The sequence below is a fragment of the Stomoxys calcitrans genome, chromosome 3 (genome assembly GCF_963082655.1).
Source record: "Stomoxys calcitrans chromosome 3, idStoCalc2.1, whole genome shotgun sequence".
NCBI classification, from domain to species: Eukaryota; Metazoa; Arthropoda; class Insecta; order Diptera; family Muscidae; genus Stomoxys; species Stomoxys calcitrans.
In genome coordinates, this window is record NC_081554.1 from 117,295,569 (window position 1) to 117,311,394 (window position 15,826).

Genomic DNA, 15,826 nt, shown 5'->3' on the forward strand with positions numbered 1-15,826 from the left:
ATTATATAGATTATCTATTACAGGCCTTAGTAAAAAGTAACTTCAATAGTTTAATATCATACAATTAACATTTAAAATTAAATATTGGGCCACCTTGGTGTACAAAGGACCTACGACGACTTAGGATCAGGGATTCAGAGCGGAGCAGGCCTATTTTTTGCCGAAGCGGGAGCGAAATTTTTTGAATCTGGAGTGGTTTCCAATCTCAAAATCCATTCCTCTCCGACAAAATAAAAATCTTTAAAATGCAAATTTTTTTGGTTTACGACCTTGTAATTTTGGCGAATTTATTACTAAATTTATATTAGATAACTTTCGTTAAATCGTTATCGAAAACATTTTAGTGAACAGATTTGTACCAACTTTAAAAAGTTCCGTCTTAAAGTCAAAACAAGTAAGATCGAGCTGAGTGCGGTATGGTCGAATCTTGTATAGCATCCGCCTTCGATGGCATTTGTCAAGTTCTTTGGCAGAAACTAAAAAGGGTCAAGCACAATATTTATGGAGTTTTATACCTACCATCATAGGAAATGAGGTATATTGATTTAATAATTCCGTTTGCAACAAGTCGAAATACATATATTCTGTATCGTCGTTATATTCTAAGATGATTTAACGATGTCTGTCCGTCTGTTGTAATCACGCTACAGCCTTCACAGATTGAGATCTTGAGCAAAAGTTTGGCATCTTGTTAAGATAGAGCTGCCATATGGACCGATCTACAGATCTGGGAACCTAAGCTATTAAATCCTCATTTATTACCTGATTTCCTTTAACTTTTAAACTGTGACTCATATAAACTTTTCGGTACCTGAACCGAATATGATCCAAATCGGCTCGTATTTGGACATTAATAAAGATTAGTAGGTTTATAATAAATGTTGATTATAAATATATCCTTGGCGGTTGTTGTTGCTGTAGCCACATTTTCATGCGAAGGTTGCGATCCCAGTGCAAAGGTCCGATCGCCGCGTGTACAGGGTGGCCATTGGTTATTTAAAGGCGCCAATAACTCGCCTAGTCATATTGAGCATCATAGGCAATCAGTATTTGTGCAAGAGCCGGTTCCGCCCTCCCTCTGAAGACCACACAATTTGGAGCTCAATGTTTTAGCCTGTGTGATACCGACAACTATCCCGTGGCGGGTGGTGGGTATCCTAAGTTCGGCCAAACTTAATGTATGTTTTTTTTATAACATGTTATTTTTTTTATTATTTGGTTAGGAATTGCTTCCTAAGAAGTAAAGTCGGATAATCTGTTTATATAGGAGCAATAGACTCCGATTCAGACCATACTTGGCATGGATGTTGGAGGTTGTAGGTGAAATCATTATCAGTCAAATAATATAATAATTGCGCCCCCTAGACGCTTAGGAAGTAAAATCGGAGGTCGGATTGTGGGAAATTCGAAGTCGAAGGAGAAATTATGTAAAATTATGTTACGCTGAATATTTACATCACAATAGATTGTTGTTGTTGTTGTAGCAGTGTATTGTACACTGAGGCGGCAGCCCTTGCAAATGAAGGACTTCATCGGGTCAATCCGGTACGTACAACCGGCTGCCATGGGATTGCTCACAATAGGTTTTAATTGAATGCTGATCCTAGAAGAGAAAGACTGTAGGCTTTCCTAACTATATGCGGTTTCGTGATATCCAGGCCTGTGATGATGGGACTCTTTCAGAACTATTTGCAGATTTTTTTCCAGTCGACTTACGTTGAACTCCCTCCTAGCATGTCGGATTACCCCTATGATAGCCTTTTTACGAGATATAAGAAAAGCGCCTATATAGATGCGAAACCGATATAACGAGATGAATAACAAATGTTACGCTGAATATTTACATTGCAATAGGTTTAAATTGAATGCTGATCTCAGAAGAGAAGAACTGCGGGCTTTCCTCATTATATGCGGTTTCGTGATATCCAGGCCTCTGATGATGGGACTCTTTCAGAACTATTTGCAGATTTTTATCCAGTCGACTTACCTTAAATCCCCTTCTAACATGTCTGATTACCTCTATGATATTTAGTCTTGTGATTTTATTTCTGATATAAAATTGACTTATGGTGAGGTGTTTGCAGGATTGAAGTCCACAAAGTGGACCCGACGGCGTGCCATCGGCTATTTTGAGGCATTGTGCGAGATTATTGTAAATGCCTCTGACTGATCTAATTAATTGTTCGCTTGCATGTGATTGTTTTCCATCAATTTGGAAGGAGGGTTACATAGTCCCTCTTCATAAGAATGGCAGTAGGTTTGACCTGGAGAATTACAGAGGGATTGCTAAATTAAATGCAATTCTAAAGTTTTTTGAACAACTGGTTACGCGTAGGCTTGCCCAGAAATTTTGGTCTATAATTTCAGAAAGTCAACACGAATTTTTGAGGAATAAATCGACGGCTACAAACCTTTTGGAGTTTTTAATCTATATGTCTGAATCATTATCACGTGGAAATCAAACAGATGTAATATAAACTGATTTTAGCAAGGCATCATAGAATTTTACTTCATAAGCTTGAGTCCCCCGGGACTCTTAAAGTGGATACCATCTTATCTATCTATATTTTAATGATCGTTCATCTATTATTCGATCTTCAAAGATTTTGATGTATGCAGACGATATAAAACTTTTTTCGTATATTTGTTCACCTTCTGATTCCATTAAAATACAGAACGATTTTAACAGACTGATGGTTTGGTGTGCTATTAATTGTATATGCCTTAATAGCAAGTAAGAGTATGTCACATTCAATAAGGCATGCGTTTCCAACTTCGTATCGAATAGGAGATTATGTTCTTGAGAACGTGTCATCTATTAAGAATTTATGGATTTTGTTTGATACTATGATGAATTTTTATGATCATATTGATTCTTGTATTGGGAAGGCAATGTCTGCAATCGGATTCATAAAAAGGTGGTCTACAGAGTTCGATGATCCATACCTGACGAACGGGCTATATACCTCTCTTGTTCGCCCCATTTTGGAATATTGTTCCGTTTTGTGGCCTTTAAGTTATGATTGTCATATTGATAGAATGCAGTCTGTCCAGAAGAAGTTCCTCTTATTTACACTAAGGGGCATAAGATCTGTTTATTCATACGCTTTGTTTGTTTTTCACTTTTAATTCGTTTTTCTGTGACTTTATCTCAACTCCTCAGCCTGCTATTCTAAAATGGCAAAGATTTCCCTATAACAGCAGAACTATTACTGAAACAGAAGAACCATTAATTAGAATAGTCAGAATACAGTATATCTTATTATGCGCAGACATAAGAATATTGGTTTCCCAATATACTACTTTGCAATGTTTTATTTATATCATACATAAAGCCACTGATTAATTTGTAATTCAAATCAGAAATTTTACACAAAATGTGGTATTACCCTTTGCATTGTCTTCGATTGTTAACTTTGTGTTATTAAGCATCGATAATGCTGGCATTTTCTTTAGCAAAATCATTTTGTTTATGTCAACATGGCTGAATGGCGCACAGTGGAATAAAATCGAGAAAAATATGGCATTTGAGAATAGATAGTGAAAACTCTTTGAAGCGGTTAGAGCTGATGTGTTATCGAGATCATGTGCATAATTTCAAGGCCCTAGGTGGTCCGGGGGCCTCTTACCAGGGCCCTTAAGTTGGTTACCTCTTTCGAAAAATTGTTCGGGCTGCCAAATCTTCATTGAGGTCTGATTTCCAAAGCTTTACTAGGTTTTTTTTTGGTTGTATCCCATTGTACGGCGTTGGGACAACTAATCTCAAAATACATTTGAATCTTTGATTTGTGATACATAGGAGAGTTTAGAACACGCACCCACAGACATCAAGCGAAGTTCACCAACTAGGCTATAGTCTTTACAGTCCATCCTAATGTTACTTGTTTGTATGTTTACACTTGACAATGGTGTCATGTTCAACTGGAAATTTACGAAATCAAGTATGTAAATTACAGAATGTTAGACCTACTCTGCCTGTTTGTTTGGTTATAGAATTCTCATTTCACTTTTAATGTGATTTAAAACTAAGACTGCACCCCTCCGTCACTTGTATACCTCCTGCACACAATCAAGTGTAAATCGAACCGGTTTTATATTTGTTTGGACTAGAAATCTGGCGGCAAGTGAATTGAGCAATCTGGCTGCATAATAAGCACAAGTGTGTTTCTTTTCATGTAAGGTCATGTTGAATATGGTTTCCCCAGAGGAAATCCTCTGCTAACCAAGAATAACTTTCTAATCTAGAAAATGATTGGCAATGTTAGATTTTATTTGTATATAGAAAACAAGATCGGAAATGAAAACTACAGGAAGTTTATGTACCTTTCGAATTACTTGACATTTTTTTTTATTAAAAAGTTAAAAAAAAACTGACGCACACTTTCAAAGTGCGTAATGTTCTGTTATCGTACGTAGTTAATCTGCAAATTGGAAAAGAAAGTGAAAGTAATTTAAGTTTGCGAATTTTCATTGCATCTAATATTTACCAGAACAAATATCGCCTTATTGCAAAATAATATTGATGAGCGTTCTCATTTTTTTGCTCTAAATTAAAGTGTTTATTTCAATTAACAGGATATGACGTCTTTCGTAAAACACGTCTATATTTGATTTTGTTTTTATTTGATGCAAGAATAAAGTCTACTTGTGTAGTGGGTACCGCACTGTGGGCCAAAAATGCAACTACATATATTTTCTTAGAATATACTTAAAAAGCTTTTGTGTGGTAAAGATGGAACCCAAATTCACAATTTATAGTAAAAATATAGTTTTGAAGCATAAAGATGCAAAACCATTTCCAGTTACTTAAATTTTTACTAGAATATCTACCAGACATTGGATGCAATGTTTGCATTAAATAGATATTGTTTTCCTTTTAAATGGTATGCCCTTTACTGGCGGATTGCTTACTTCCTTTTAAATGGTATGTCCTTCACTGGAGGATTACTTAGGTGCCTATGACAGAATCTATGATAACATGACCAAACGAAGTGACGTGAGCTTCTTCTTCGTTAATGTTTAAAAGAGGATGGCGCCAAGATTGATTTCTTAGCAATCGCTTCGGCCAACGTATTACCTATTGTGTGCTTCCAATGCAGCCGCCAGCAAAACAGGCAAACAAAAAAAGGATCAACAGGCAAACAAAAAAAGGAAACGAGGAATAAATTTGGCTGTGGATTTGTGGTTAGCCGCTTTACTCCGTTAAATGAGATGCTAGCCATATTGCCCTGGCGGAAGACAAGGGCGAGCAGACCAAGCAGCGTCTATAGAGAATACGACCGCTGCATTGTGGGCGAAAAGGTCGATTTAGCGGCTCAAAACTTATGGCGCTTAGGGTAATTTTTATTAGAGTTTGCTCATAATTTTTTTTGGTTGAGAATAGATTAGGCTACTATAACAAGCAAAACAAACAAATTTTTATTTTTTTTTGTATTTTTGTTTTTTTTTTTTTTTGGAAAGTTTTAAAATTTTTCATATTTTAAATGTTATTTTTATACATACTACCGCAGGATGGGGGTATAGTAGTCTAGTTAGTAATCTTGAAATATTGATCTGCGACCCTATAAAGTGTATATATTCTCGATCGTCTTGATATTTCATGTCAATCAAGCCATGTCCTTCCGTCTGCATGCCGAAATCACGATTGAGGTCGGCCGAATAAAGCTAGCCACTTGACACTTTGGAAAGAAACTTCTTATTGATGAAGGTCGTTGGTTCAGATTTGGATATAGCCTCCATAAAAAGCGATCCTTCGATTTGATTTCTTAAGCCCCTAAAGGGCGCAATTATAATCCGATTTGGCTATAACTGTTTACAATGACTTCTGCTACAAGTTGCAACAACTGTGCCAATCGGTTCATAACCTAATATAGCTCTCATATAAACCAATCTCTCTATTGTATATATTGAGTCCCTAGAGGGCGCAATTCTTATCCGATTAGGCTAAAGATCTGTTCCAAGTATGGCGTCAATCGGTACATAGCCTGATAGCTCCATATAAACCTATCTCTCAACTTGGCTTGCACCATCTTCTTCCCCTTACCCTAATTTTCAGAAACGCCAGATCTAGATAATGGGTGATGCGATTTAAGCGAAATTTTGTATGCTCTCATATAGTAACCTAAAAATAAAACTTTGGTATCCCAATTTCGGATGGGGTACCTAGGGGGCAGCCCCACCCCCAAAACCTACCAAATATATATGTAGACCAATCATGACAATATGGGACTCGAATGAAAGGTATCTAAGAGTAGAAAACGTATCTGATATCCAATTGTCGGACTAAGTGTTTGGGGGACCAACCCAAGCCCCAAAACACCCTTAAATTGGACATATTTACCGACCTTGGCAACATGGGACTCAAATGAGAGGTATTTACGAGTAGAATACGAATTTGGTATCCAAATGTGGGACCAGGGACCCCTTCCGCAAAACACCCCCCAAACAGGACTTATTAAGTGATCATGACAATATGAGACTTCAATAAACGATATTTAAGTGTAATACGAACCTGATATCCACATGTGGGACCAAGTGCATGGAAGGCCGCCCCCCCCAAAAAAAAAACACCAAAGAGAACAAGTTTGAGGCCATAGCAATATGAGGCTCAAATGAGAGGTCTTTGGGAGTAAAGCACGAATCTGATATCAATATTCGGGAAAAAGTGCGTATGGTGCCATCTCATCCCCATAACACCACCTATATAGGATGTATTTGCTGTCCATTGCAATATGGGGCTGTAATAAGAAGTATTTTAGAGTAGAACACGAATCTGATATATATTTTCAGGGCCAAGTCACCAAAACACCCCCCAAAACGGTCATGTTTACCGACTATGAAAAAATGGGGCTCAAATGAAAGCTATTTGGGAGTAGACCATAAATTTGATATCAACATTCGGGACCAACTGTCTAGGTGACGTCCCACCACCATAACAACCTCCAAATAGGACTGTGGACAGTCAAGACAGTGGAGCTCGATTTTCATAGTTTTTAGGTCCCATACCCCAAACCGGACATATTTGCTGGCTTTTGCAATAAGAGGTTTAAATGAATGATATTTGAGATTAGAAAACGAATTTGAGGCCACAATTTTGAGGCCAATGGCAATATTTGGTTCAAATAAATGATATATAGATATATGAGAATAGAGTACGTTGCTGATATATTTTTAGGGCTTAGTGTCTGGGGGACCACCCCAATCCCCAAAACACCCCTAAATCGGACATATTGACCGACCATGACAATATGGGGCTTAAATGAAAGGTATTGGTGGGTAGAGCAAGAATTGATATCCACTTTCGGGACCAATTTTCTTTGGAAAAAGGGGTAGACCACTTTTCCCAAAATACCCCACAAACAGCAATTTTTGACTGACCATTGCAATATGGGGCTCAAATAAAGATATTTGGTATTCCCCAAAAGGGTAAAAATTTTCGACCATGCCAATATGTGGCTTAAATGAAGGTATTTGAGATTAGAAAACGAATTTGATAACCAATTTTGGGGCCATGTGTTTGGGGGACACCTCATCCTGTAAACTCCTCTAAAACCATTGACAATGGGGAGCTTAAATAAATGGTATTTGAGAGAAGAGCACGATGTTGATATTTTTTCAGGCCCAAGTGTGAGGGGGACAACCTCAACTCCGAAAACTCCCCTAAAGCAGACATCATGAGAATATCGGGCAGAAATAAAGTCTTTTAAGAATGGAGTACATCTTACATCAAAACTTAAATTCGTGGACCAATAAAGATAATATAGGATTCAGATAAAGGCACTTACTTATATTGTTAAATTGTTAGTCAAGCTATACACTCTTTTCGTAGCATGGTATTTCACTAAAAGTTCTTTAATTGTAAAAAATAAATATTCAAAGGAAAATTTTGTTCCATATAAAGTAAAAGAAGGCGCAGCGGAGCGGGCCCGGGTCAGCTAGTATTATATAAACTTCTAGTCTGAGGACCGACATTGTTTCCAAAAAAAGCCATGTCTCGTAAAGTTGCAGGTGGGCGCAGATGATTCATACCGCATAGTAATCACATCATAAAATAGTAATTTATGAAAAATAAACTAGAATGAATAATCTCGGATCCCGCAAATTCCAGTTCATGGAAATCATACTTTCTTTTTTTTGCAATTTTGGTATTACCTATTTAACATATTTTTTCCTATTTAAATTCCATTGCAGGATATTGTCCGACTTTAGACCATTGTTTAATGCTTTCTATTCGAAGAATTGTATAGCAAAAAAACATTTAAAAAATCAGCAAAAACAAGTCACAAAAATATTTTTTCAAATTATTACATACCTCTCTTTATCTCGCAATGAAAAACACAAACTTTTGTTCTCTAAGTTGACTCGAACGCAAATGTATAACCTGTTTGATAATGAAACAAAAAAAAAAAAACACGTGGTAATGCTTAGTATGCACCCAATGAAACATACAGTTCAACAAAAAACGAGCTAAAATGTAACCAGATGTAAAATTTCTTAATAGGATTCTTTCTATTTTGCCGAATCATATATTCATCTAGCAATTTAGTTAAACGTATTAACTAAATTGCAGATATTATTCTCATTGGCGCCTTTTTATCTATGAAAAGGAAAATAGCTAGAAAAATAAAGTTTACGTACACAACCCATATATCTATACGTTTTCGCTATTTTGCGGGCCTTTTGAGGAATTGTATGGCACTTGACATTGTCCGTAAATAGCATAGTAGATTCTAGAACCACTCCAAACGTTTTCATAAGTCAGCGCAAACTTCTCACAAATCAATGAGTGCTGACCTTCAAGTTTAAGCTCAATAATAATAAGGGGCCTCCTTTTCATAGCCGAGTCCGAACGGTGTGCCGCAGTACGACACCTCTATAGGGAAAACACCTTAAAGCGCAAAATACCTCACAATAACCACCGCTGAAAATTATTTTTGATGTTCTCGCCAGGATTCGAACCCATTCGTTCAGCGTCATAGGCGGGCATGCTAATCTAACTTTTTATAAACCTGAAATCGCAGCCATTGTGTGCCTTGTTGAAGCGACACTATCTTCCCATGATGGCATTGCTTGAAGTATACGCATCATTGTAGTTCTTTCTAACTGACCTCGGTCTAACTACAATAATAAATTCGATTTTTTTTCTATTGAATGCAATCAAAAGTCTGCCATTTCTGTTGTTCGTTCTATATCGAATCACTTATTGACTGCTCCGCTTTGTCAACGAGGCTGGTGTGTGGAATTACGCACTTTGCTATAGCATTTGGGCCAATGCATTCGAGTGATAACCTTTTGATCTCGATTTCTTAAGGCTTCTCTAATCGACTACCCCAGCCTGGCTCTCCTTCCCGCAATGTGCACTTAGCGATTTTGTTTATAAACTTGATCACAAGTCTGAGTTCTGGATTTGTAGTTAATCGAATTGGAATATACATTTTAATATACAAATACAAATGCATATACATATGTATTTCTGTAATTGTATTTCCATGTACTTGTGTGTTCAACTTGTTGTTGTTCAACTATTGATATGATTTTGTGTTATGTGTCGATTAATTTATTGAAACCAATACAAAGGCACAGAAATTGTGATAGGTCCAAGACGCGAGCTCTAATACCCTACAATAAGAAAATGTACAACAACGTTGAAATTCGAATCTTGCTGATGCAGGTGGGTGTGATTTTGCACAATAACACCGATAATGCCAACGTCGTGGTTCATTGGAAACTCTTTGGAATTTAGAATCGTCATAAAAAGTTTCATTTGTATTTTAATTTTTTTTTTTTCGCTAGGCTGAAAATGGCTTAGCGCAAAGCACACAATAAAACCCAAAAAAAAAAATTATAAAACCAGTTTCTATCAAAAATAATGTTTAAGATTTTGGGACATATTCCAGCATGATTTGTTCTCATAAAAAGTAGAAAATCTGTTCATTTTTTACTACTAATTTTACAACTTCGGTTATAGACCGAATCAGGCCATTCTTGGTACATCTGTTGGAGGTCATAGGTCAATGAAGGTCATAGGAGAAGTCGTTGTACAAAATTTTAGCTAAATCAGATGAGAATTGCGCCGTCTAGATGCTCAAGAAGTGAATATCTAAGATTGGCTTACGTGTCAGCTATATCAAAAAATGGTTAATAAGATCAATAGAGCCTTAGATCAATATTTCGATGTGTTACAAAAGTAATGACGAAATTGTATACCCCATCTAGTGGTGGAGAGTATAAAAGTTGTACATTAAAAAAGTCCACACTGGCGCAGAATGGTTGTGGCATTTTTGAGGTACTATGTCATGTAAAAACTATTTCCCAAAGAGGTGTCGCGCTGCGGCACGCCGTTCGAACTCAACTAGGTCCCTTATCATTGAGCCGAAATTTGAATCGGACAGCGCTATTAATATTGGTCCTGTGAGTCCCTCAGTTGTAAACACGCTACAGCTTTTAAAAATTGAGATATTGAGCTAAAATTTGACACAAACGTGTATTTCTTCCATACGTAAATTAAGATCTTGACATAAATCTGCCGATTTAGGGTCTTTAGGTCATAACGGGCGCAGTTTTAGCCCGATTTTAATGAACTTTGGAACAGTGAGTTGTATTGACCCCCTGGATATTCTTGACAAACGTGATCCCAGTCGTAATATATATAGAATTGCTGCCATATAGACCGATCTCCCGATATAGGGTATTAAGCCCATAAGTGGCGTATCTGTTATGATTTTAGTTCATATTTTGCCTGCTGTTATTTGAAATCAATGTAAAGATTATAAAAAATCAGTTTTGAAATGATCTGATTAGTTGTAATTTACAAGATATTATTTTTTTTTTACTTTTTTAGGATACCATCATAATTTTACCAATTAAAAGTAAAGTTCGGCCTGGTCGAATTATAGACAAACAACGGATAGTCGAAAAAATTGCTACGCTATTGGAGTTATATCAGATTATTTACCACTTGGCTTGGATGTTGCAGACATAGCAGATGTCATCATGCAAAATTTCAGTCAAATCCGATAAAAATTGTGCCCTAAAGGGGCTCAAGAAATAAAATCGGGAGATCGGTTTATGTGGGAGCTATATTAGGTTATGGACCGATTCAGGTCATACTTAGCACTTAAAATCCCAACCAACCCTACACTAATAGAAAGTATTCGTGCAAAATTTCAAGCGGCTAGATCTACTCCTTCTTCTACTAGATCGACTTTAAATGTCATGGCCACCAAGAATATATATACTTTAAGGGATCGTAGGCGAATATTTCGATGTGTTACAAACGCAATCACGAACTTGGTATACCCCCATCCTTTGTTAGTGGGTATAAAAAGAGCAGAAAATGTTTGCTTTGCTATTTTAGCGAGAAATTACTGCATTCCCATTTTCAGCATACTTTTTTGTTATTATAGCAATCAGTTTTGCTGTTTTTACTAACAGCTGCGCAAAAATTTAATGTGCATATGGAAGAAATATGCGTTTGTGCCAAATTTCAGCTCAATACTCAATTTTTAAAGGGTGTGGCGTGATCACAACTGGCGGAGATACAGACACATATTTCCAAAATTAAAACAGAAGAAAACTATTGCTGTTTACTTAAATAACAAAAAATTTTCTGTGTTGTAGAAAGCCAAAATGTTGGCTTTTGATACTGCATGCCAAAATTCTCGGTCAAAAAAGTTTGTCATGTTTTTTTTTGTTGCAATAATGAGTTAATGGCATGACAGGATTGCCGGATACAGAATGCAGTAAAGTCTCCAAAAGTCTACCCGGCATCATCACATACGAGGTCGATTAGTCTTCTAGAGCTATCCCTAAGACACTTGAGGAGTGGGAGAAATTCGCACAGTGGCATGAAATCCAAAAAATAATAAGAAATCTTGAATCCGAATTTCAATCCAAATCATGAATCAAAATGAAAATCGCGCCATAAATGTCTGCATAAATTCGAAGTCGGTTTCGACCAAAATTCGAATATCACCGAATCCACCTTAAGCGGAATTTTTGTTTTAGAGATTATTGAACAATATCCAGCAAAATTTTGAAATCGGACTAGAAATAAAAGGGGTGTTTTATTTACACACTAAGCGGATTTTCACGCTTAGTTTTTATGGAGAAAAATGCTATCCCCTTTAGCTATGCGCAAATCTAATCATCGCTAACTATCGCCATTTATTGAAACATATGGTCTCATCCTTCAATTTGAATGACAAAGCTAAAAGAAGAAGAACGCAACATATTTAATCAATGATTTAACGTTCTGGAATGGCACATTGCTTAGGATTTTAATAAAATAACATTTATAAACACAAATGAAACACAACAAAAGATTTGGCATCCCAAAACCATTTTCGAAATACCGAGGTGACCAACTTTAGGGGCCTGCCAAGATGCGCCCGTACTACCGCCTTGGCATTGAAATTTTGCACATGATCTCGTGAATACCTCAGCTCTAGCCATTGAAAAGAGTTTCCAAGATTATCTATACTCGTTCTTAAACGGCAGGTTTTGCACTATTTTTTTTTTTCGTTTCTATCCTAAGCATCGTTAGACAAGAACACAGTTTTTTGAGGGATTTTCTGAAATTTCTATTTTCTTTGGAGTTAACAAATTACCCCAAACAAGTAAAACCGTGATGGGTCGAATCTTGTATACCCTCCACCATCGATCGCATTTGTCAAGTTTTTTGCACTGTTTTTTTACGCTTGAATATGAATTGCGCCCTCCAGAGGCTCAAGAAGCATACTCGGAATATCGGTTTATGTGGGAGCTGTATCAGTATTATTGACCATACTGGGTAAATCTGTATTATATAAATCATCGTTGTCGGGAGAAGCTACCGGACCCGTCCACAGGCTACTAGTTCGGCAATAAAATAACGTTCCCTTAGATTTTTAAAATAATTTAGAATTGCGAATGTCTAATATTTAGTTTTTCTTATTGTATTTTGCAGAAAACTTGTATTCACCAACTTCATTATTAGATAGCTCCATCGAAAACGCTATCGTCAATCCAACACAAGCGGTTAAAGTTCTTCCAGAAATCAATCATTTTGGATTTGCAAATCATAATGCCTCAGCGGTTCTAACACAGCTGACTCCACCAAGTTCGCCGCCCCAGACAACAGTATCACCACTGATACCGCCGGTATTGGAGACAGTAACATCTGCAATAGGCGTAAGTTTAAATATTTTGTACAGGCGATTTCATCAAGGATTGATAAGAGTTTTCCAAATGTTTTTCAGGTCAATAATGGTTTGCAACAACTTTTTAAAAGCTCAGAGCCAGCATCTCCAAATTCCCAAGTTCAGACATCTTTCGGCTTCAATAATTGGAACAACAACAATCACCAACATAGTACAACCAACGAAGAAAAGTCAGAAGATGACATTGCATTTCATACCCAAATTATTAACGACATTTTGAAGTCAGCTGCGGATAAAATTTTTGAAGAGGGCGAATCACAATCCTCCATTTCCGGCCCCCCATCGCAGGCAGATTATACAGATGACGAATGGCAACCCTCTTCAGGAAGTTGTTCACCTTTGCCCCTTCATCATCATGCTGAAAGTTCTAGTGAATCTTGCAGTGGTTCATCGTCGCCAGTACCAACTAAGAAACGGACTCGTCCCTATGGTCGCGGTGTCGAAGATCGTAAGATACGCAAAAAGGAACAGAACAAGAATGCGGCCACTCGCTATCGTCAAAAGAAGAAGCTTGAAATGGAATACATACTCATCGAAGAGCAAGAGTTAAACAAACGCCATGAGGAGTTGAAATTGCAACTGGCTGAGCGTAAGCGCGAAGCCAAATACTTAAGAACACTCATTCGAGAATTTTACTCAAAGAAGAAAATTTAGTCTAACAATGTGTTGTGTTAATTTCTTTGGGTTTTCCTTAAAATTGATTTTTACTTTTCTCATGCTGTTGTTTAATTTGCCTTCGACCGTCAATATCATATGTATGTCGTTTTAGAAAATATCGTATGTTTTTATTTATGATGTCCCATGTCTCATGTTCCATAATTTTTTTTTATAAATATTTTATTTACAATTTCTTGTAAGGAGCATATTAGATCGACGTTTAAAATGTCATTCGCTTATCCGTATAACTTGGCGCCTATGACATGAACCTGGTTCCGCAGGTCATCGAATTTATTTTGTCAGTTAAACGGAATAAGCCTCATTATTGCCATCGGTTAAATAGACACCATTTTGTAACTGAACCCTTTTACCTAGTCTATAAAACGCATTTTTCGTCGATAAATATGTTCCCAATTATTTTAACTAAATAAAGGGTTTACTTATAAAAAAAACACATGCGCAGTAGTTAATTTCTAGCGACTTAAAAATACCTCTTGTTGGTCATAAGGTAAAAAATGCTAATTTTGCCCATGAACATTCCACTAAGGAACAGGGGCAAACTTCTCACATATCAATGAGTGCAGTCCTATTCAATTTTAAGTTCAATGAAAAGGGACCTCCTTTTTATAGCCGAGTCCGAACGGCGTGCTGCAGTGCGACACCTCTTTGGAGAGAAGTTTTACATGCCATAGTACCTCACAAATGTTGCCAGCATTAGGAGGAGAAAATCACTGCTGAACATTTTTTCTGATGGTCTCGCCAGGATTCGAACTCTGGAGTTCAGCGTCATAGGCGGACATGCTAACCTCTGCGCTACGGTGGTCTTTATACCTTGGTCATAAGGTATCATCATTAAAATTGTGAATTAAATAAGGTTCGTTTGACAGCATCCTTGAAGGATCATATTACTAGAATTAACAGAGTGAATACTGTTATGTTGTAAATCTCTACTTTTATCGTAGACGAACTCTAACTTGTGCTACTAAATTCATTTCATTTATTTAAAACCATGAAATGTAAAGCCGCCAGACTCGTTAAAATGTTAACACTATGCATTCAATCGTTTTTACGATAAAACTAAAGACGACTCAATAATGAAGCATTACATTTTTTGCGGCTAGGACAATTAACATTGCGGCTAGGACAATTAACATTTCATTTCGATGAATTGGCGAACGAATGAAGGCCATCGTAGTGCATAGGTTAGCATGTCCGCCTATGAAGCTAAACGCCTGGGTTCGAATCCTGGCGAGAACATCAGAAAGCAATTGTCAGCGGTGGTTATCCCCTCCTAATGCTTGAGACATTTGTGAGGAACTATGCCATTTAAAAAAATGGTACGACAGCCATGTAAAAACTTCTCCCCAAAGAGGTGTCGCATCTTATCATTGAGATTGAACTTGAATCGGACAGCACTCTTTGATATGTAAGAAGCCCCAGTTCCTTAATGGAATGTTCATGGGCAAATTTACATTTGCATTGCAAACGAACGGGGTTACAAAGTGTAAGTGATCTTGGGCCGAACGAAGCGAAATTGTCATTCCAATAAAATTATATGAATTATTTTCTTTTTTTTTATTTGCATTTACATTACACCCTGAAAACTTTGAGCTCAGCACAGGCTGGAACTCTTAGCTCTGATTTTTGTGGTGTTCATTGTTATCTTTAGAAGCTCAGCCGGGTGCTACCGAGCGCGGATGGTTGCGGATGGATGTTACGGATACCGTTGTGACCCCAAAAGGGCAATTTTTACCATTTTTGAAATTTAGGCCCGTTTTAATCAATACCCTTTTTGACCCTTTTTTAATTGTTGCCTTGAATCTCCTTTGTTTGCAGTTCTTGTTCCTTGTAACGAGATAATGATGTCTATTACGTTTCACCGTCAATTCTACCGACATGTTCCTATTTCATTCGTTCGCAAATTTATCGGCGACAGCTGAAAATATTCATAGAGGAAAAACTCAGGTTAA

The 15,826-nt window shown here is 37.0% G+C and overlaps 1 protein-coding gene across 2 annotated transcripts in view; it reads left to right on the forward strand.

Moving 5' to 3' along the window:
* The window catches only part of LOC106095171 (cyclic AMP-dependent transcription factor ATF-4), a 77,939-nt gene extending 63,629 nt beyond the window's left edge, over nt 1–14,310 (forward strand). For both annotated transcript variants that reach the window (XM_059364626.1, XM_059364627.1), the window contains 2 exons: nt 12,947–13,170; nt 13,239–14,310. In XM_059364626.1, coding sequence (XP_059220609.1) covers nt 12,947–13,170; nt 13,239–13,853 — 839 coding nt within the window. In that variant the 3' untranslated portion in view covers nt 13,854–14,310. The remainder of the gene's footprint in view (nt 1–12,946; nt 13,171–13,238) is intronic.
* Nucleotides 14,311–15,826: the final 1,516 nt, after the last annotated feature.